Source organism: Pseudochaenichthys georgianus, chromosome 12 (assembly GCF_902827115.2).
Source record: "Pseudochaenichthys georgianus chromosome 12, fPseGeo1.2, whole genome shotgun sequence".
NCBI classification, from domain to species: domain Eukaryota; kingdom Metazoa; phylum Chordata; class Actinopteri; order Perciformes; family Channichthyidae; genus Pseudochaenichthys; species Pseudochaenichthys georgianus.
The window spans coordinates 2014786-2037946 of record NC_047514.1 but is presented as its reverse complement, the minus strand read 5'-3'; the positions used below and the strand labels follow the sequence as shown (position 1 = coordinate 2037946).

The 23161-nt window shown below is 40.5% G+C and overlaps 1 protein-coding gene across 1 annotated transcript in view; it reads right to left on the bottom strand.

Annotated features, from left to right (window-relative positions):
- Positions 1–779: 779 nt before the first annotated feature.
- The window catches only part of atp8b1 (ATPase phospholipid transporting 8B1), a 35190-nt gene continuing 12808 nt past the window's right edge, over positions 780–23161 (bottom strand). Inside the window, exons 4-30 of the mRNA XM_034095942.2 lie at positions 20862–20975; positions 20668–20766; positions 20315–20376; positions 19540–19612; positions 19245–19315; positions 17006–17088; positions 16066–16224; positions 15838–15926; positions 15413–15603; positions 14892–14976; positions 14203–14326; positions 13419–13462; positions 12500–12656; positions 11455–11643; positions 10409–10521; positions 10139–10303; positions 9698–9809; positions 9492–9567; positions 9117–9249; positions 8567–8695; positions 7481–7637; positions 5634–5857; positions 5256–5339; positions 4882–5127; positions 4566–4704; positions 4255–4385; positions 780–2350 (exon numbers count right to left, since the gene is read on the bottom strand). Coding sequence (XP_033951833.1) covers positions 2120–2350; positions 4255–4385; positions 4566–4704; positions 4882–5127; positions 5256–5339; positions 5634–5857; positions 7481–7637; positions 8567–8695; positions 9117–9249; positions 9492–9567; positions 9698–9809; positions 10139–10303; positions 10409–10521; positions 11455–11643; positions 12500–12656; positions 13419–13462; positions 14203–14326; positions 14892–14976; positions 15413–15603; positions 15838–15926; positions 16066–16224; positions 17006–17088; positions 19245–19315; positions 19540–19612; positions 20315–20376; positions 20668–20766; positions 20862–20975 — 3480 coding nt within the window. The 3' untranslated portion in view covers positions 780–2119. The remainder of the gene's footprint in view (positions 2351–4254; positions 4386–4565; positions 4705–4881; positions 5128–5255; positions 5340–5633; positions 5858–7480; positions 7638–8566; positions 8696–9116; positions 9250–9491; positions 9568–9697; positions 9810–10138; positions 10304–10408; positions 10522–11454; positions 11644–12499; positions 12657–13418; positions 13463–14202; positions 14327–14891; positions 14977–15412; positions 15604–15837; positions 15927–16065; positions 16225–17005; positions 17089–19244; positions 19316–19539; positions 19613–20314; positions 20377–20667; positions 20767–20861; positions 20976–23161) is intronic.

Here is a 23161-nt window from a genome sequence, read left to right as displayed (position 1 = left end):
CAATTGAAAGTGAAACTTAAGCTCGCTCCATTGCGGAGATATTCCCGCGAGAGTGCGAAAAACTTTTATTTATTTCCAATGTGAAATTTTACCAATATACTCACGGACCACTAGGGGGCACTCACGGACCACCAGTGGTCCGCGGACCACACTTTGAGAAGCACTGCTATAGAGCTACTATTCATTCATCAAAATGAAGTTATTTTTTCTCGTACTGATATTCTGAACAATCTGCTGTTGTATTTGCTGTAAAGTGTCTCTACTGTAGGCTATTTTTATTATATGTACAGCACTTTGGCTCGACCAAAAATCGTTTATAAATGTGCTATATAAATAAAACTTGATTTGATTGTTTCCAAGTAATTTTGTATAGCTCACATTCATTCTGATATATCCATGTACGGTTTTCATTATCATTTATGATTATTCATAAGTTTATTATTCAGGCATTTATGTACCTTTTTCTTTTTTAATCAAGCTTCATGTTAACCGATTCAGCTTTTACTAGACTAGGAAAAACTAGAAAATAAATGCACAAACCATTTATTTCTACCTTTCTCTAGTTTTGATAAAAATAAATAATGTAACTCACAATGAACTAAACTAGTAATAACTTTATTATAATAAAAATCTCTCCTTTGCACCAGTCTGTAAAGACGTTTGGTACTGCTGTCGAGTTAAGCACGTGGAATATGGAGATTGACTTTAATAAATCACCACATTGATACAAGAGGCAACACAATCAGATAAAGAAAGAACTCAGATTGTTAAATGTGCACTTGGCTTTTATTTACAACCACATGATAAAATACCATCATATGAAAGACCAAACTGTTGCAGGTTCAGTCACCAGCTTCCATTCATTCAGAAATAAAAATACCTCCTACACATATCTGCACACAGTAACACTCGCATGAAGGGAAACAGAGTAGGAATGTAGCAGTTTTGGCTTAGCACGGTTAAGCAAATATACTAAAACTGTTTATGGGACTGCAAAAAAACTAAAATCTTCTTCGGGTTTGTTGTAACCAACCAGTGAGACACTCAAATCCTCATCTTTTGACCACCTTATAAATGTGTGACTTGAGTTCAACGTAGTAGAGAACAAATAAATGAACGAACTACTGAGACATGTTAAAAAGAAGAAAGTTAAATCTTGAAGTTATTCTGCAAAGACCTGCCGTTTAAGGAAGACACGTTGCAGTTTCCCCACAGAGTAAGTTGAGGTAAAGTTGAGGTAAAGAAAAAGATGGACAGGATTCCGGTCTGGAAAAGGCGTCGATACGGTTTTAAGGCTGAAACAAAGTTGAATTTTCCTACATTTAGTGACGGAAATATATGTATATAAGGGATGTTTGATGCAGCAGGTTAACAGGTCACTATTTACAAGTACTTTTTAAATTAAGACACATCCAACCACCCTGCATAGTCTCACATTTACATCCCATTATTATTTATAATAAAACATTAAAAAAGGATACCGTGACATGTTTAGCCGTAGCCCTTTCTTTATGAAGGACGACGGATGATAATAAAACCAAACTTAAAGATGTTGTGGTGTAATGTCATGAAGCTGACGGACAAATCGACTGGAACATACATTTCGAATTTGAATAAAACCCTTACGTATCAAGTGCTCCGCAGGGATCAGGCTAAAAACGTTAATATCAAAAAGTATCATTAGGTAAAGCTACGGCTCCACGTCCAGTCAGAGTATTGGTGAGCAGACAAACCCACTGCTATAAGGCTATTCATTTTTAAATCCTGAGTTCAACAACATCGTCAGTCACGCTAGATAAACGGCTGCAGTCTCTTTGGTGGCCTTCATTTGTCTTTCAACAAAGAGTCTGTGCACAGAGGAAGAACGAGAGGCAGTGGAGTCACACACTGGACACAAGACACATTCAGTAAAGCTTCATTTAACTTGATGACGGACTTTTATTTTCTCCCTCTAAGAGACTTAAATAACCCAGAAGAAAAAACTGGCCCTTTAAACTCCAACAGAAGTTTACCATTTCAGCAGCGACTCAACAAATAAAAACGGAAGACAAACCAAGCGCTCGACAAACTTTCTTCAATATTTACAATCCACCTGGCTATAACTTTGACGTCTGTCGGCTCAGATGTTCTCCGCCTCTCTCTGAGGAACCTCCCGGATGCTCTCCTGGGGGTTGCGGCGGGTCGCAGGGCGTCGGATGCTCCGCCCGGACGAGATGAGGTCGGCGTAGCCCCGGGAGTGAGAGAAGGCGTAGGCCGAGCGGCGGGACCCGCGGCCACGCTGGAAGGCAGACGGCTTTTTCCTCTCCTCCTCTTGGAGCTCCATCTCGTACTTCTTCCTGTTTCTCTGGACCTACGAGGTGATTGGGAATAAGCAGTCAACATCGGACAGACTACAAGACGACCTCATTTTAACGTCCTTTTTAAAAAAGAAGCCCAAGTGTAACACTCCATCTACTTCCTGATCAATGGTTATTAAAGGTCCCCTATTATACTGGTTTTCATCAATATATTATCGGTCTCATAGATACAAACAGATCATTGCAGCATTACCCATAATCCCCTCTGTTTCCAAAGTGCTGATTCTCTGTCTGTTACTTTAGATGAAAACAAGGAGCCCCTCCCCACGCCCCTCTGAGAGAGATTTGGGTACAAAGAACTCAATGGTGCTCTAGAGGAGATTCAGGTGATAAGGGGGGGGGGGGGGGGGGGGTTACCTTGGTTACTGATTGGCTAATGGTTACACAAGACAACACATCGTTATGACATCATAATGTGGCCAAAATCTGATCAGCTCATTTTCAGACAGGTTTTTATAGAAATGGATCAAAAAGAGAGAGTCTCTTTCCACAGAGGGGACACATGTTGATGGAGAAGAGGGGACACATGTTGATGTAGAAGAGACATGACGAAGAGGGGACACATGTTGATGTAGAAGAGACATGAAGAAGTGGGGACACATGTTGATGTAGAAGAGACATGAAGAAGAGGGGACACATGTTGATGTAGAAGAGACATGAAGAAGAGGGGACACATGTTGATGTAGAAGAGACATGAAGAAGAGGGGACACATGTTGATGTAGAAGAGACATGAAGAAGTGGGGACACATGTTGATGTAGAAGAGACGTGAAGAAGAGGGGACACATGTTGATGTAGAAGAGACGTGAAGAAGAGGGGACACATGTTGATGTAGAAGAGACGTGGAGAAGAGGGGACACATGTTGATGTAGAAGAGCCGTGAAGAAGAGGGGACACATGTTGATGTAGAAGAGACGTGGAGAAGTGGGGACACATGTTGATGTAGAAGAGCCGTGAAGAAGAGGGGACACATGTTGATGTAGAAGAGACGTGGAGAAGTGGGGACACATGTTGATGTAGAAGAGCCGTGAAGAAGAGGACACACATGTTGATGTAGAAGAGACATGAAGAAGAGGGGACACATGTTGATGTAGAAGAGACGTGAAGAAGAGGGGACACATGTTGATGTAGAAGAGACATGGAGAAGAAGGGACACATGTTGATGTAGAAGAGACGTGAAGAAGAGGGGACACATGTTGATGTAGAAGAGACATGGAGAAGAAGGGACACATGTTGATGTAGAAGAGACGTGAAGAAGAGGGGACACATGTTGATGTAGAAGAGACATGAAGAAGAGGGGACACATGTTGATGTAGAAGAGACGTGAAGAAGAGGGGACACATGTTGATGTAGAAGAGACGACACATGTTGATGTAGAAGAGACGTGAAGAAGAGGGGACACATGTTGATGTAGAAGAGACATGAAGAAGAGGGGACACATGTTGATGTAGAAGAGACGTGAAGAAGTGGGGACACATGTTGATGTAGAAGAGACGTGAAGAAGAGGGGACACATGTTGATGTAGAAGAGACAGGAAGAAGAGGGGACACATGTTGATGTAGAAGAGACGTGAAGAAGAGGGGACACATGTTGATGTAGAAGAGACATGAAGAAGAGGGGACACATGTTGATGTAGAAGAGACATGAAGAAGAGGGGACACATGTTGATGTAGAAGAGACGTGAAGAAGAGGGGACACATGTTGATGTAGAAGAGACGTGAAGAAGAGGGGACACATGTTGATGTAGAAGAGACGTGAAGAAGAGGGGACACATGTTGATGTAGAAGAGACGTGAAGAAGAGGGGACACATGTTGATGTAGAAGAGACATGAGGAAGAGGACTTTGCAGGTGACCTTTAAGACGGGCCAAGCGTCAGGTTGAGTCATGTGGGTCTCACCTTATCTCCTATCGAGGGCCAGATGGTTTTGTGGAGGAACTGGAGGCAGATGACGGGCAGCAGGCTGACGCCCACAGTCAGGATGATGGTTAACCACAGGTAGGGCTGCCGCAGAGCATTTGACGCCGCACCTACAAACACAAAATATACATATACACAGTTAGCTACTACTCCGCTAACATCCACTTCTTATACTTCTGCTCTTTTGTTAAATGTACTCTTGTTAGCAGTTTGTGCTGCAGCAGCTTCAGAGTGTTTTGGAGTAGAGACTATACTACATACGTCAGTGGGCGGTTTTGTTTGTGACTGACCAGTGAAGGTGAACGGTGCGGGGAAGATGACGTGGATCCCAGCACTGTGGATGTCGAACATGATGCCGAAGTAAATAGCTATACTGCCCAAAACGGCAAAGCAGTTAACAAAGGTCCAATAGGAAGTCTCCAAGGAGATCTGACACATGAGAGGGGAAGCAGAGGTCAAAGGTGAGCAGGTCATTCACTTTAAATACACTCTCGCACATCTGCTTCACAGCATTCCTTCACAGAGTCATGAAGATACGTTTGTGTTCAATACAATTAAAATCGTCCTAGTTTTGAACGTCAACGCATTAAACTGAACACGACTAACCTGCAGGTTGACGACAAAAATGAGCGAGGAGGCGGTGACGACGGCGAAGGACTGGTAGTCGGAGGGGGCTTCTCCGTCCTGCCCCATGGTCTGAAGGAAGGCTCCGTAGGGGATGAAGAAGATGATGAGCGAGACAAAGATACCGTGGAACAAGCTGAGGAAGAAGTTCTTGTAGTTGAACAACGCTCCCAGCTGTCCGGGTAAATAGAGCTGTGGGAACTTCAGGCTGATTTTGTCGTTAACGTCCTGCGGCGAGAAAAGAAAGAAGCGGATTTAGTTAGCAAAAAACACGTCTACGTGCATTTCAGCGAGTATTACATCTTCAAAATCAGCTTGTATCAAATACTTTTAACAAAAAGAGACGCCTGGTTCACCTGGTCGAGAAGGCCAACTAGTAGAACAGGTAAGCTGCTGTAACACAGATTGTAGAGAGTGATGAACCAGTCTTCATAGGTGACCTGCAGAAAGGGAAACGAGGATCAGCATAATGTTGTTATGACAACAACAAAACTGCTATTGGATTTAAAGCTTGCAGCAGATTTACAAAAAGAGACTTTATAAAAATAATATAATCTGACAGAGTGACCATTTCAAAGAAAACAATATTCTATAGTTAAAGTTAATTAGAATTGTGTCCAAGTCTAAGTCCACTTACTCCCACCAGGATAATGTTTCAAAAGTCAAATATGCTATTAAAATTAAATTGCGGCGTCAAATGCACTTGATAATGAAAATAAGTCCGTGCTGCTGACCATTGCAGAGTATCCGTTGAAGAAGGAGTACCAGAAGTGAACCAGCGTGAAGGCGAAGTTCTTGAAGAAGAAGTAACGCAGGAACTTGCACATGCGGATGTAGGACCAGCGCCCGTGCACCAGCAGGAGGCGCTCCAGGTAACGGAACTGAGCGAAGGCGTAGTCGCTGGACATCACGGCCTGCATCCCCTCCTGACCGCTGATACCCACACCGATGTCTGCGGCTGGAGGGACAGAGGAGGGGGGGAGGAGAGGGAGGGGGGAGGTTAGAGAAGAGGCACTGGAGTCTGGGATAGCTTGGATGTTTAAAATGGGTTTGGTAAGGCAAGTTTATTTATATAGCTCCTTTCAACACGAGGCGATTCAGAGTGCTTTAAAAAATGAAAGACATTCAGAAAATGGCACAGTCATTAAAAAGAAAAGATAATAAAATAAACATTAAAAGACAAAATACATGAATAAAAGTTACAGTGCAGTTTAAGATGTGAATAGTTCAATTAAAAGCAGCGGCAAAAAGAAAAGTCTTCAGCCTGGATTTAAAAGTAGTCAGAGTTGCAGCGGACCTGCAGGTTTCTGGGAGTTTGTTCCAGATATTTGGAGCATAAGAACTGAACTAATAACTGGTACCATAATCAGTGTTACCGACAGTCAGCCCTTTAATGAAAACCTCTGAAGCAGTCATCTGTACCCTCTTTAAAGCTATCACACTAGCAGGTCTACCATTGCCTCGATCAGTTAGTTTGTTTTGTGTTGGAGAGTCTTCCAGGAAGTTAGCAATCGCAAGGCGGTGACAAAAGCCATGACATTTTTCCACTAGATTTTGGAATATTGCGGATATAAGATCTGTGGCAAACATGTTAATGATACTTACAGGTTTGGTTCGGCAGGATAATCTCCAAATATTAACACCACTTTATGTGTAACTGCAATCTCCAGGAGTAAAAAGCGCTATATATGCTAGAGGGGGTAGGACCAGAAACGTTTTTTTTTTAAGCTTCTTCTTGCCCCTGTTGAACATGACAGACTGTTTGAGAATTATTATTGTTTTTTTGTTAGTATTATTTTTTTTTGTACTTTGTTATAATTATTAATTTGAGTGAGAAAAAAAGGAAAAAAGAGAATATATATTATTGTTGTATGTTTTTGTTTCTGACATGTTCAATAAATTGACGAATAATAATAAACAGACTACATCAAAGTTGCATGACTTCACGTCACCACCGCTAAACTAAGGGCATTTGGACAGTTGTGCACCTTCTAGATTAAATAAGTGTTTTTAAAAAGTACCGTACTTTCCGGACTATAAAGCGCACCTGCATATGAGCCGCAGCAGCTAAATTGTCCGTCTGTCTTGCTCTCGTTCTGTCTCTCGGTTCCACTTTTACTTTGGCGCGCTACCTGTCTCGCTCTTTTCCGGCCTCCAGCTTTTCCTGCTGGAGCCCGCCGCTTCGAGGTGGCGGGCGCGGACCGGTCATAGAGCCCATAGGGTTAAAGGTGGTTAATGTTACCTGTAAAATCCATAGATTTAGGAGGTTCCCTAGTGGCCGTTAGCTGTACAAAAAAAAAGGGGGAAAAAGTCGCGGCTTATAGTCCGAAAAGTACGGTAGTCAGGGATTTGAAAAAAGTTACATAACGGCTTCAGTTGTCATTTGAAAAGGATAACAAGAACTAATTCTAAAAATAGCGTACACCTCACCTTTGATAAAGTGGTTGAAATATGTTATGCTCTTGCTTAGCTTCTAATCTGGCACTGCAGTACGTTTCTCTAAATTGATGGCATGCATATAACCCAACTTCACACAATCCTTTTCTTAATAAACCTGAGCAGAGTTCATTCGTGCCCTTACTCTTGATCATGTTGACGTCGTTGGCTCCGTCTCCGATGGACAGCGTCACGGCTTTCTTGTACTTCTTCACCAAACTCACCACGTTACCCTTCTGCTTGGGAGTGACGCGGCAGCAGATGACCGCCTCGCACTCACAGGCCATGTCCACAAAGTCGATCTGCGGAGACACGCCACCATGTTCATTATCATGTCAACCATGGATGATGCGCTGGCCTGTCTATACTTTTTTTTTTTGCATTTTAAGAAAATATTCACAAAGCATACACAACAAAATAAACACATCTAGGTACATAGATTAACTACATAACAGATGACAAGAAAATAAATAATAAAATAGTAATATTACAAATAAAATAATGGATACACTGCTAATACTAAATATTAATTATATTGTTCTATACTTAACCCATTTGTCCTCAAATATATGCATTTGGTTTTGAATTCTCATAGTTCCTCCATTACATTCATATCGACTGATTACCTTGCCTTTTCATTTTGTCCTATACGAGGCATAGGATATTATTTCACCCTTTGCTACTTCCCATAAAGAGAGGATTTCTGTCTCGTGTCATTATACTTAATGTGGAAGAAACTTCTGTGTAGCAATGCAGTGGGAGTCACCGACTCATGAAGGAGACACGGGACGAGCAGGAGTTCTGATGTCAAACACTGAGATTTAATACAAGTGTCGGCCGGAGATATTCACATCACAAGTCACAGTCAAAGGTTCTGACTGCACGGGTGGGTTGCCATGTCAAATCTCATCAGCCTCGCATCTTGGTAGACCTTTTAAACTAGTTTACAGAGAGTGAAATCCACATATTGGGGATGGGTGTAAACATCTGCAGACACAGGAGATGTCTCTCACATGTGTGGAGCTTACAGTCGTAAACCCCCCCCTGTGCCCACCAGGTCAGGCCATAAAACCTGCATTAACACATTCCTTACGGGAGATTAGAAGCAGGGATGGTCGTAAATGTCAACACACAGAATAGGTTAAATGTCTAGGAGTAAAGACAAAATTAATCCCCAACACTTAACATGTATCTATACTTGAATCCATTCATCTATTGAGTTATACTGTACCTGTCTCATTTCCTTTTCCAAGTCGTCCATTGGCTCTCCGTCAGTAGGGATGGTGGGAGGCGCTTTCCTTCCCAGACGCCGCAGACGCAGGCGACGGCGTTTCTTCTTCTTTTCGTACAGAATTTCGTTCTGAGAAATAAAAACAGAATTAATTATTTTTTTGTTATATATTATTCTCCTCAATGTGAATGTTGTTGTATTCCTGTGACTTTGTGATGAGTTATTTATTTTATTGTATTTATTATTTCATGTATTTGTTTTTATTTTCTGTGGCCATGACGTAATGGGGTGGGGGTGGGGGTTGGGTATTTGTCTTTCCTTTAACAGACAAATTGTCCTGTACTTTATATCATGTGCTGAAATTGCCATGTCTGCAAAAAAATAAATAAAAAGATTTTGAAAAAAAACAAACTGAATCAAATCAGAACTGTCCATCATGCGGAGTGGTGGGATATTAAGATGTAGGATAACATTTCACATATACACTTGTTAAAGTCTATTAAAATGAATAGCTTTTTTTAAAACGGTGTTAATCTCGAGATGAACTCACCAGCCATCCGCCGGTGATGACAAGAGCGTTTTTCCCCGGCTGGGTGAAGAACGGTTCGGCGGGTTTCTTTTTCCCTCGACGGGTGGTTGGAAGCTCGTTCCTCCTGTTGTCTTGACGGACACTCAGCTTCTCACTGGAGACACGGAAACAACAGACAAACTGTTACACAAGTCAACAAGGCAGACTGAGATCATATATTTTAAGCTGAGACGGGATTCAGTAGAGAAATTAGGGAGAGAGAGGCGGGATGATTTGACCAATCTTTTTAAAAATTATTTTAGACATCAAAAACAAATGACTTCTTCTGTTGTCTAACATAAATACTAGTTGACTATAAATTATATAATTTTTTGCCGCATTGACATTTCTACTCACTTGACGTCTTCTCCGTAGTGGATCTGCATGTCGTCTGTCAGAAGGGAACAAGAATATCCAATATTCTCGGCCGTTTCTATGGAGAAAGATAAAACACATTAAACTAAGAGGAGAACCCATGGCACTTCGGTTGTAGCCGATTCATCTGAAGGACGTTCTGATCTGCATTAGGAGAGTTTGACTCCTCTCTGTAGAGCGGATGTTACCTTTCTTATCTCCAGTCAGGACCCAGATCTTGATGTCGGCTCTGGCCAGTTTGGCGATGGTCTCTGGGACTCCATCCTGCAGTTTGTCCTCGATGGCCGTCGCACCAATTAGCTTGACAGAGGAACAAACGCGGCTGGTTAGATATGGCTGAGAATAAGAGTTTTACTTTTACAGATAACACAAAAAAAACACCATTAGAAATTAGTGGATTCCAAAAAGCTTTATTGCAAAAAAATTATTTGGAACAGATTCTGAAAAATAAAAAGTTAAATAAAAAAAACACCGTTATCGTTTTAATAATCCAATTATGATCAATTATGTGAATAATATTGCAATCCAGGTAAAAAAACGTCTTTGGGTTCAAGAAAAGCGCTATAGAAATAAAATGTATTATTATTATTAAAATGATACAGTTGTATGTATATTGGTTTTCCACTCACCATCAGGTTGCTCTCGATCTGCTCGTACACGATGTCCAGGGCGGCGTCTCTGTCCGACATGGAGACCTGCGCAGCTTTGTGTCTCCTGGACCAGGCTTCGTAATCTGCCGTGCTGATGTCTTTGTAAGACAAGCACAGCGTCCGCAGGGTGGCGTTGGCAAAGACCTGAAGCCCAAACGGCACAATCAGAAATCAGAAATCAGGGCTTCTTCCGCAGAAACGGCTTCAAGGAGGAATGCAACAGCGCGAATGAGAATAAAGCAAACTCACATCCAGATCAGACTGGGTAGTTTCTTTGTGTTTGGACTGAGGGGAAAGTCGCTCGTAGATGACGGTGTCAGCTCCTTTGCAGTAGAGGCGGATACGACCATCAGGAAACCTCACTGAGAGAGAGGAGACAGAGAGGCAGAGGATCAGAGGTGGACAAAGTCAATGTTTGAGTCTTTAGCTTTGGCTAGGAAGAGAGTGGCAAGTTATGATTTGGTTTGCTAGATTGACTCCTGCCTAAACTTGAAAATGGCTCGATTCACTCCAACTCAAATTAGAATCTTTCCTCTTTATTTGAGTTATTATAGATTTATTTTTGCTTCATTCAGCTTCCTGTTGCATCATTTAGGTTGAAAACCTTTAACACACTTTCATTCACTTTAGGCAAATAAACATTTCAATGAAAAACATGCCATACTTAAACGAGCACTTTCATTTCGGCTCTATGGTTTTAAATGTAATCAAGTTACAATTAAACTTAACATTTAATCAAAAGTAAATTCATCTCAACAAAGTAAATTATATTCCAGCTTCTTGTATTTTAGCTTAATACCTCATAAGACTAGAAATAATAATTAATTTAATCAAACATGTCTTCAAACAGATAAATACATTTACAAATCTATTACTAGCAGCGTCTTTGCTGTCTCCTCTCCTCTGGTGCCGGAATTATGACATTCATCTCCTAACTTGTCGTACATATTACAATTTGGTCAAAATGGTACCCAGCAGGTTTTCAGCAGCTGGCATGTCACGACTTACACTCCACCAGATGTTGTGTTTTCAGTTTTTGGGGGTTATAGAAAAATAAAAAACTGGCCCTAGTTTTTATGCAACTTGGTGGTAATGTCGGCCAAGATAGCACTTGGGTGAAAATAAAATGTTTATAAACTCAATGTTCACTTCCATTAACATTGGGAGATTTGGACTTTGGAGTGCACTTCTAGTTATGTCTGCTATAATAGCTACTGTACTGAAACATAACCTAGAATAGCGTGTGTGTGTGTGTGTGTGTGTGTGTGTGTGTGTGTGTGTGTGTGTACACTTACAGATGATAGACATGCGCTTGCGGTCGGAGTTGAAGTCGAGCATCGCCAACATCTCGTAGGTGGTCTCCTGATCCATCTCCCTGATGGTGATGGTGTCCTGCGTACGGGACAGAAACACGAAGCCAAAGTTCCTGGCTGCCGTCACCAGGGCGCCCTCATCGGGAGACGCCGCCTGGTACACCAGGTCGCCTGAGAGAGACATTCAAGATTCATGATTTCAAAGGATTTATAGTCACAATTTCTGCAGTTGATGGAAGTGAAAATCTGTTACTAGTGAGGCAAACAAATATAATGCTAATTTTCATGTTTTTAAATGAGAAACTCGCTCTGAGGGAACTTTGGGATTAAAGCCATTGCATCAGAATCAGAATCCCTGTATCAGCCCACAGAGGGGAAATTGACTGTTACAGCAGAAAAGAACCAAAGACAGCTTAATGTTAATCAAGCATGCATACAAAAAAGATTTTTAAAAAAGAAATTGTAATAAAAAAAATTAAACATTTTACAAAAATACACACCCTGTAACAGTTCTGAGCATTTAGCAGCTAGGTATATATATATATATATATATATATATATATATATATATATATATATATATATATATATATATATATATATATATAGCACAGTTTCTACATGCACCATTTACATGCACTAAAACCTATAACACATTACAGTAAAGGGGAAAAGCCCAAAGCATCATAGGGCTTCTTTAAGAAAAAATAGTACACAAAGGTACAAGTAGAGTTGCAGGAATAAGGACTAAGTCAACTTTGCACAAGTAAAATAGAATAAAATGAAACGGAATGCAAAATGAAATTTGACTGGTTGTTGTAATAATATATAAATATGTAGATTGTAACAGATATATCTGTTATAAAGATATATGATCTGGAGGAAAAGACACGAACCCAGACATGAAGAGGGTGTCGGGTCAAATGCAATGCCTGCGCTTTACTTAGATCTTAATGGCACTATATGACTTCCTGTTAAGGGTTGATTGACAGGTGTTGCAGCCATCATGTTTACAGACGAGGCTTACCTTCTTTGTGCTCCACCATGACGGTGTGGCAAAGGGAGAGAAGTTTGAAGAACTCAGTCGCATCTTTATCTTTCCCGGATCGGACACAGGCCACCAGGGAGTTATCCATGAACTCAAACTTTCTGTCCGCCTCCCGGTTCCAGCTCCAGTCCACCGCCTGGCGGGGAAACAGGAAGACGTTGGGAAAACTACGGTAGAAATACTCAGACATTGTTCTGGTGATGTGGGTCGTTAAACTGATCTGGAGTTTGCATCCCGTATAATAGCTTTAGTATAGCAGTTAAGTCGTTTAGGTACTGCTGTCATTGTTGTCATGACTTTTAGTATTTGAGATAAGAGATGGACTTTTATTAATCCCTCATGGGGAAATAGTTTTTCTGCATTTGACCCATCCTAGTGTTCGGAGCAGTGGGCTGCCATTTTGAACGGCGCCCGGGGGGCAGTGTAGGGAACGGTGCCTTGGTAGCACTTGGTCTTGCCGGGACTTGAACTGGTGACCTTCCAGTTGCCAAGCCAAGTCCCTATGGATTTCGCCACCACCGCCCAAATATATAACATGTATATATAAAATCCGTCTTTGTCTATTTCTTCTACAAAAGAAACGCATACTGCATCTTAAAATAACATTGTCACATGAATGAGTTGTGTTTAACTGTAAACAACTGTTTTTGTATACTGTAAACGTAGGAGATCAGGGCCGCAAAATGTCAGCTATTTTAAGTTACTTCATTTCTCGTTTCATTTATCTTAATCTATTTATTCTTGTTTTATTATTTTCCATCTGTGTTTTTATGTTTGCTGTTAAATTCACTTGCTTTCGTGAGTATCTTTACTTGTGTTCCGTCTGATGTGAAAGCACGTTGTATCTTTTGAAAGGTGCTATATAAAGAATATTATTATTATATGCTTAATATCTTACTCTTCCACGGTCCAGCACCACTCCCTCAGCTGTGGTCGGGTCACCTGGAGAACAGAAAGCAAAACATATTAAATAAAACTGCAGATATGCAAAGAACAGGAAATGATGATCGTAAAGAACGACTAAAGTACAGGATAAAGAATATCGTCCGTTCATGCGTTTTATGTTAATTTGCGGCCTCTGCAAATTAACATCTGGTTATACAGGTTTCTTTATTCCTGCCGCCCCCGACACACATCAGCTCTTCGTTCTGCAGTTCAGTTGAAGCGATGTAATGACTCCAACACTGTTGTGCAATAACCACTGCCTATAACCATACAAACTGTTGTGCAATAAAGCTTCTGCTATACGTTCACACACTTTTATAATGTTGCTACTTAATAGACTTTATTAACGTGTGCTTACCTCTTTATATTTAATATGTCATTCTACTTCTATTACTTGCCTTTTTATCTGCACTGTCCCCATGCTGTAACAAAGTCAATGTACCCACGACGGGCAGATAAAGGATTTCTGATTCGGAGAGCAGAAAGAGATTTGCAGTAGCCGTTTCTCAACCTACTGTTTGCTCTGCTCTAATCTATATTCAACGTCTTCTTGCAGCAGTTGCCTAAATCAATAAATGAGGCTAATTATTCGTCTTCCCGATATCACAGTGTTGTCGAGAAGGAAATGCATGCATGTTATTTCCGTAATAGTAAAGGGGGTGTATTCCTTCAAGAAAGGCTGTGGTGAGAGTTTGAATATACATCGGGGTGAAATGTGAAATGAAGCCGGTCAGTACCGTAGCTGCGTCCGGCGATGGTGCACTTCTTGAACGCCATGATGTTCTGCGTGAGAGTTCCTGTCTTGTCGGAGAAGATGTAGCTGATCTGACCCAGCTGCTCGTTCAGGGTGGTGGTTCGAGCCTGCAGGAAACAAAAGTTAAGTTTGACCAAATAACTTCAAATCAAAGTCCTCTTACAAGCTTTACTGAACATGTCCAACTGCATCTCATGCTTTTTAGCAGCGAATGCAGTTCTTGGATGTTACATCAATATTGAACGTGATGATAAGCCCTTGTATATGTTGTGCTTGAAACCGTTAATCTGTGACAAATCATGTTCCTCTGCCTTCCCCGCACGGCATCTGGAAGACTCCAGTGCACCCACACAGAGTCGTCTTTTAGCAACATGTGTCAATCACTGTACACGTGTTGTGTTACGTGAACTGCCGCTAATCCTCATGAAATTGGATTCTGATCATGTATTGCCTATTTTAGTTGTTGGTAACATAATGTATTTGTGTGTATTGACTGAACAATAACAAAGCGTTTAACCCAGACGTTCCAAAACCAGGTAGCGCCCAAACCTCCTCAGAGAACCGAACGAGGTTAGAGCACGTCTCCACGGTAACACATAACCATTCATACAGATTGGGTACATTCAGAGTCAAGCCTTGAATAGAAATCATTCGACAGCAGCAGATGTGTACCTTAGCTGGCGTGTCTTTCTCCGAGTAATACATCTGCAGGTCCCAGTTGATGAACTTACTCTGGCCGAGGCGAATCACCTCCACACTGAACACAAAAACACACGGGAGAGAACACTTTGAAGTTGGATTTTGACACAGTTGTTCCTTCCAACATCAGGCAGAGAGGAGGAAACTAATACTATAAAGCCTCTCGGTTGCCAACTTATGAACTTGGTTGACGAGCTAGCTAGTGTGGCGACAGTTGCAGTTGGTGTATGTTTAAAGTCTACTGAATTGTGTAAAGTAGTAGCAGATATTTTGGAGACAAAACAAGAAATACACTTTCTAGAATCTATTGGATGTAAGAAATAAAACATTAAACCACATTTCCCAGAGCGTCGTGACAACCACCTACAGTAGATCGTATAGCAGTCAAATGATAAGTCTATAGAACGAGTGGTATATTCCCATTGAGTGCAGACATCATCTATGCAAAAGCCGATTGTACCACGACCCAAAAGTATGCGTGTGTTTTAACTGACCTGACGTATAGCGAGATGGGCACCATGGTGTTGAGGACGATGATGTAGCCCCAGAAGCTGAGGAAGCCTCGGTGGTTGGCGTCCTGGTTTTTACCGTCGTACAGATACCAGGCCTTGGAGCCGATCTCATCGTACCAGAAGGCGTGACCGATGGCCAGCCCCGCCGCCACCAGGATCAGCAGCACGAAGATCTACAGGAGACAACAAGCCGTTACACACCGGGCGACTGATGACAAAAAGTCATATTAATATAAATATTTCATTCTAAAATGAAACCCAATTTCCCCCGTGGAGTAAGGGGCCTCGAATGTTTGCCTTTGCAGACCATTCACATGCATGAACCTATATAAAGGGAAAACCCCCAAAAAGCAAAATGGAGTAATAAAGTATTGCGAATCTTTTTTTATTTTTTTATTTAAACTCACCGAGTAAACCATGTAGTTCATCAGCTCGTCAATCTTGGTCCTTTTGAATCTCGTCTTCCCGCTGTTCCTCATGATTTTGGTGTCGGCTCCTACAACGACAAGTACGGAAATGGTGAATACTAGCCGTTGCTATTCGTCAGTTATCATTCAAAAATATTACAAATCTGTTATAGTTATAAAACAAAGGTCAGTAACAAAAATTCTCTTTTCACATGTTTGGAGTCGCACCTGCGAAGATGACGAGGCCGTGAGACTTCTCTGTGTTTCGGATGGTGCAGCCTCGGAGCAGCATGTTGTCGAGGTCCAGAGGTAACCGCTCCCTCCCCCACGTCATCGTCCCGATGAACTTATCCAGGCGGTTGTTCGGCTCCTCGCACTCGATCAGAGCTGAAGGAGACGCAACAAGACGAGAGGGTGGCTTTAATTCAACTCTAAACTATTGAAATCAGAAGAGTTCATCTCCAGGCTGCATCAGGTTAGTAACTCATGACGGTACAGATATTTACTCTGGATAAATGGCATCAGCGTTAACCGTAAGGGATAGTTGGGATGTGAAGATGGGGTATGAGGATGAGCCACTGACGAAACCAGTTATTTTACCTGGGATTGCTGGACTACCACTGCCATGATGCGTCATATATTTTTGCATTACTTTACTACATGTTCTGTGAGGTACAATTACAATTATTGTCACCTTAACTTCCCTTCGGCGGCTGAGGCTTAATCATATTTTAATGTTTATTTGATGAATAACACAGCGGGGAAAAACAAATCGTGAAACAGTGTATATGTAAAAGTTACAGTAACATCTGTTATACCCTTATAACACATACTTGAAACTACATTTTTATTTTAAAAGAACCGAATATCACAACAAAATTCATGAAGACATGCAACATTGTAGAAGTAAAGTACCAATTAATGATTTTTAATCTTTCATAACATATACACATTGCATAAATAACATTCCCATGATTATTATTTATTAATTGGCGCTTGATGGAAATTGGTGTGTTTCAGTTACTATGATACCTACTCTACTGAATACACCAAGAATTTAGTTTTTCAAATATACGTTTTTAATTATTTTGCATGCGACGCGTTGTTTTGAGTTATTAAACCGATTAAGCGTTATGCAAATAAACGGGGCTTGTAGTTATGAACTCACCATTGAAGTCGACCAGCTGCCGCTCGCTCTGCAGCCGCTCGTCCGTCTCTCGACGTCCCAGCTTAAACTTCAGGTTGGTCTCTCTGCAGGGGGGGGGGGGGGATATGAATTACACTCAACATTAAAGTTCATAAAACTTTAATTAGGATACAAAGGTTTAAGTGAAATGTATCTGCAAGTTTCCTAAGGACAACTTTATCCATCTTCATAGCAAAAGTTGATTAATACAAATATATATAAAATCATAATTCATTCTGTAAAGCAGGTTACACCCCACACAGAAAGCTCTACGTACATCCTTAAGGATCCTCAGAAGAAATCAATGAATGTTGTTAGTGATTTATAAGAAAGGCCACTTAATTGTGACGTCTGTAGTCAACGCACTATAAAGGACTACAATTCCCACGGCGCCTGCGCTAAAGCCACAGTGATGGGCAACCTGTTTGAGAGACGCCGTCGAGGAACCGTTTTTAACCGTACTCGTACATACAAACCGTACAAGTACCCTTTAAGTTATGAAGTTATACAAGCATTATCAAGAAAGAAAGAATACCCAAGTTGTTTATTATTTTATTTGAGTTTTGCTTATTTCTGTTGAATATCGTAAAGGCCTATTTTCTTTGTTGCATGTGCAAAAGTTTGTTATTATATTTTGAGCAAACACATCATAACATCATCCACACCATCGGAGGCCAAGCCACACTTCAAACTGTGAGTAATTTAAAGGAGAGAAACGAGTTAGAAATGTCTGTTTAAGACGTCGAGTGGCTTGATGGAAAGACAAGGAAGGAAGCCACGACACAATTCTCTAACCTAAACTCCTTTGTTTAGATTTATTTAATGTCTCTTTTATTTAGAATATACAACTCAATTTTTGCTCTGTCAATTTAAATTAATATATTATTTAAACATATTTTTAACTAGTTGTCGTTACTGTGAAAATCTTAATACATTCCTAATAATCCGTTTTATATCTTTGAATGAACATAAATACAATTTTACGATCATTTCACATAAATGGAGTTATTATTAGTTATGCAACTAAACAAATAGTATTTATTTTTAGTTTAAACATTTCAATTAAAGGTAGGGTAGGTAAGAATGGAGAAACCAGCTCGAGTGTGCGAGAATAAGTACGCAGCCGAAAAAAATCTTCCCCTTCCTTCAGACTTCCTCACAGAGCCCCTCCTCCAACACACACGAACGCGCACATGACCAATGAGGGCACGAGATAAGTTTGTGCCCAGATGGAAGGCTGACAGGCAGGTAGGCCATCCAGTTACTTTAGCCGGCTCAGATGATTGGTCGTGCTTTTTACAGTACTACGGCTTCCACAGATGACATTTTTTAATATATTTATTGTCAAAGCATTTAATATATTCATTGCTATCGGGATGTTAAGAGCATTCCATGGAATATAACAAGTCAATCAATCAATGTTTATTTATATAGCCCAATATCACAAATGTTACATTTGTCTCAGTGGTCTTCACAGTGTGTACAGAATATCAGTATGACAATACGACACCCTCTGTCCTTAGACCCTCACATCGTACAAGGAAAAACTTCCAAAGAAAAACAAGTGCTTCTGAATTGAATTACCTACCCCACCTCTAATGTTATGGTCAGTATTCCTCTAAATATACCGTGTAATGTTAGTTTGCAGGCAAGTCCTTAAACTGAATAAACCTTATTTATGAAAGTGATTAAAATCATCATGTATATGGTGATGTACGTTACATGCCATACAAACAGTGATACAAGCGTTAGTTTCAGGTAAGCAGACATTTACTTTAACATGGTTCCATCGTGCCGGCCTGTGTTGGACTAAAAGGCGTTTCTCACTTAATCGCAGGATTTTGGCAGAGCTTGTTTAGCTCTTGGCAGAAGCTTTTTACATATTTGCTTTTCTTTTATCCGAGTAATTTGTTGACTAAACCCTTGAGAAAATGTCAGGTCAAGCAAACAGCGCTGCTCCAGAAGTCACAATGTACACAATATATGACTCCATTTGAATACGCAGTAGAAATAAATATCTTTAAATATCTAATGGGCAAAGTAGTAGTAGAGGAAGATGGGTCTATTATAGAGTATTCTAATTTATTCACTTTTTAATATAATGTGTATAATCTGTATTTTATCCCTTGCGTATAATACCTTTCCCAATGTGGGATGAAGAAAGTTTATCTAATCTAAAAACATGAATTATATTTGATCAACTTAGTAGGCGGAGTCTTACCCGTCGAGCTCAGCAGTTTCCACATAGCACAGACTGTTTGGGTTGGAGCTGGATAACAGCAAGATGTCCGCCTGAAGAGGCAAATAAACGTGAAAAAGGGAATTAATCAAGAATTGCAAACCCTGAAATCTGCCTCTTGTGTTACTCTGCACTGCTTCAAGGCAAAATTAATATTCCATTGCAGCAACAACTTCATTCAAATGATCTTTCAGGCATGTTTTGAAGGCGTGTTGTATATGTATTTATTGCCAAGTCACTCTCACACAGTCCAGGTAAAAAGACTAAATTATCTTACCGGAATAAAGTCGTTCTTCTTCATGCGAACCACGTCTCCAACCTGCATGTTACTCCACTTTATCTCTTGAAACCTGAAGCAGAAACAGATCTCAGTCTTTATATTCGTTGTAGTCCTTTTTCATGATATAAAAAAAGACAAGGGAGATGTGCAGCAACCACGAACTGGCACACATTGAACAGAAACAAACCTCAGATACAAAACATGTTCTTTGATATGCACCAGCTGTTAAAGTAGTTATATTTAAAAAAAAAAATGCTGTATATCGTTAGCCTCATGTCATTATTGCCTCAGTCGTATTTTAAGGCAAGGCAAGTTTATTTATATAGCACTTTTCAACGCAAGGCAATTCAAAGTGCTTTACAAAAAAAATGAAAGACATTAAGCATTAAAAAAAGAAAAGCTAATAAAATAAACATTAAGGAAAAATACATGGATAAAAGTTACAGTGCAGTTTAAGATATGAATAGTTCAATTAAAAGCAGCGACAAAAAGAAAAGTCTTCAGCCTGGATTTAAAAGTAGGTTTAAGGTTTTCAGAAAAAGAAGAAAAAAAAAATCAGCACTTTTTATTTATACTGTAATAGTAAGCTATGACTTAGGCAGTTATGCTATGAGGCTAGCGATATGATGCTAATAATATTTCATAACTTAATTTTACTGTCAGTAAGGACTCGATGGAAATAAACTAGAATTACTCAAAATGTGTCCGTTTTTAAAAGATGGTGGACATATTGTTTTATGAATTTAGTGAAATGAAAAAGCTTTGTTCTGACCGGCCGTCCAGCAGGACTTCAGACTTCCTGTTGTTGATCTCCTTGTCCATCCTGTGGCGCGCCTGAGGGAATACAAAATTAAGAAGTCAGTGCAAAGCAGATTTTAGAATATTCTTACAAACATATGATAATTTGTAATCCTCTTGGTTTGCAATAACCATTAAAAAGAATATCCGTCTCAAAAGTTCTAGCATTGGCTCCAAAAAGGATCTTACTTGCTACATATCGAAACTGACGGCTATAAAATAAAATGTTTTCACGTTATTGACTGCAAACCAGTATTCTTTCAAAGTCATTGGACAGAAGAAGACATTTCTAATTGTCCGTCTGTCTTTCCAAAGGAGAAGCCTCACCAGATCGTCCACCAGGTCTTTGATGGCGGTGATTGACAGCACCACCACCAGAGGAATCAGTGTGGTGTACCAGGGCAGAGTAGTGATATCTGGAATAATCTAAAGAGACAAACAAACATTTGATGCCGTTTATTGTTCCTTGTTTTGTGTAGCATCAGAAGACCGAGGTTTCATCTCTGTTTTTTTGGACGTACCTGTAAAATGAGCAGCGCCAGGAAGTAGAGGTTGGCAACTCTCTTGAACTGCTCGTACAGGTTCAGAGGGATGAAAGTGAGGATGTTGTACTTGTACGTCTTGATGGCGTTTCCCTGCAGAGAAGAAAACAACAAAATAATAATGAGTGCAAAGTGGGATAGGGTTTTGTCATGCGCTGGTAAACTGCCAAAAGTGTCATCGATTGTACACACGAAGAAAGGTTTAAACACAATGTATTGTCCCGTGTTCCTGGAGGTCTGATTTCACAGAATGAGCTCAACTGTACGGTCTGAAGGTTAGTCGTATTGATCCCAAAAGGAGTGCTCTGTATCAGACAGTCCGGTTCTTCCACACCAAAACGTATTTAAGGACCAGACATCGTCACAGGGGGGATTAAGATAAGATGAACCTTTATTAATCCCCGAGGGGAAATTCAGTTGTACAAAGCAGCAACAGGGTAAGCGTGAAAAAAAACAGTACAGCAAAGATTCACACAGATCAATAAAATCTAAAATAAATAACATAAAATCAAGGAAATAATGATAATAATAATAAAAGACTATGAAAATAGGAGATAAATAAAAATAAGAGTAAAATAACTGTCAGCATATATACATATTTGGTCTTCATCCAAGTTATAAAGTGCGGAATAAATTAAAGTGACAAGTTAACATGGGTTGTGGAAACAGAGTATATTTACGACCAGTGATTTAATTTGATTTCTTTTTCATCATTAACCCCTTGTTGTGCAGCCTGATGGCTACAGGCACAAAGGACTGTCCGAGGCGCTTGGTGCGTTGTCGTGGAGGGATGAGTCTGTGGCTGAACGTACTCCTCATCTTCACTAGCTCTGCATGGAGCAGAACATTAGCATGTTGGAAAAGGAAAGGGTCAAAGACTAAATGTGGCCATACAATTGCGAACACCCTTTTGTCTTAAATATGTACCTCTCAATGCAAACATCTCCCTTCCTTCTAACTAGGTGCCTTGCCTAAACAAGGACAAAACAGACCCATTTGAAAGTACGTCTAAAAGACCAAAGGGGGATTCCAACACAGCAGTCAGTGTCCTGGTTTGTTGGGATGTCAGTTATTAGATTTCATGACCAGTTACAGCCCGATTCTGCAGCAGGTCAAAAACACACATCTCTCTTGACCAGCTTCGTGTAAGATCAAGGACTCTTCGGTGTCGAGATGACTACTGTTGATTACAAATATGTTCTCGCTCTCGTCCACCTCGTTTTGCTGCGTCTATAAGTGAGGTACAGGTCTGCGGAGCCGGACGATCGGGTATCAGCTTCCACAAAAGCCGATGACACAACACGTTTTTTGTTTCCACTGGCTGCGAAAAAGAACAAGTCCTGGCAGCTGGTCTTGGCATTTGACCAAGCAGCGAGAGCAACATGACATTTATACTCGTGTTCTTCTGTGTACGGTCGAGTAACTGATCAAAATAGTGAAGTATTATTAAAGCCATGTCAACTGTGGATATGAAAGCCCTGGCTCTCATAGGTAAAAGCACATCGCCCAGCTGTCTTTCAATCACATACTTCACTTCATCAAGTACCATACAGGATGCTAGAACTGCTCAAGCATGTTAAGCTCTTGACATATTTAAAGCATGACCTTTCAACAGCTTAGGGAACTCTGATGAACTCAGGAATGACTGGCAGAAAAAGATACATGACATGAGAAGGAAGCATAGTCAATAAAACTATCAAATCAACACAGCAGGCTTCCTTGTTCAAACGTTAACCTGGGACAAATGTTGTACAGTCATTGTCTTCAGGAATTACACTAAATATTGCACAACATCTGGCTCGAATCCCTCAAGTTGGGTCAGTTAACACATCCTGATGTCCATCTCGAGTTTGTTTGTTCAGTTAAAGACACATGGATGTCTTCCCATGACCTTAAGATATATAACAAACGAAGGGTTACATAGTGAAGAAATTGCTAAGAGATCCATAATTCAAATTACATGTTGGTATCCAGCTAGATTGTTTTTAATGCAAATCTTGAAACTCTGCATGTAGGAACTCAATCACGTCGATAGACACGCTACTTACATTAAAGGTGGGGTAGGTAAATTTGAGAAACCAGCTCGAGATCGCTAGAATTTGAAAATACACAACCGGAGAAAATCTGCCACTTCCTCACAGAGCCCCTCCCCCAACACACACGAACGCGCACATGACCAATGAGGGCACGAGAGAAGTTTGTGCCCCGATGGAAGGCTGACAGGCAGGTAGGCCGTCCAATCGATTGGTTGTACTTTTTACAGTATTACGGCTTCTACA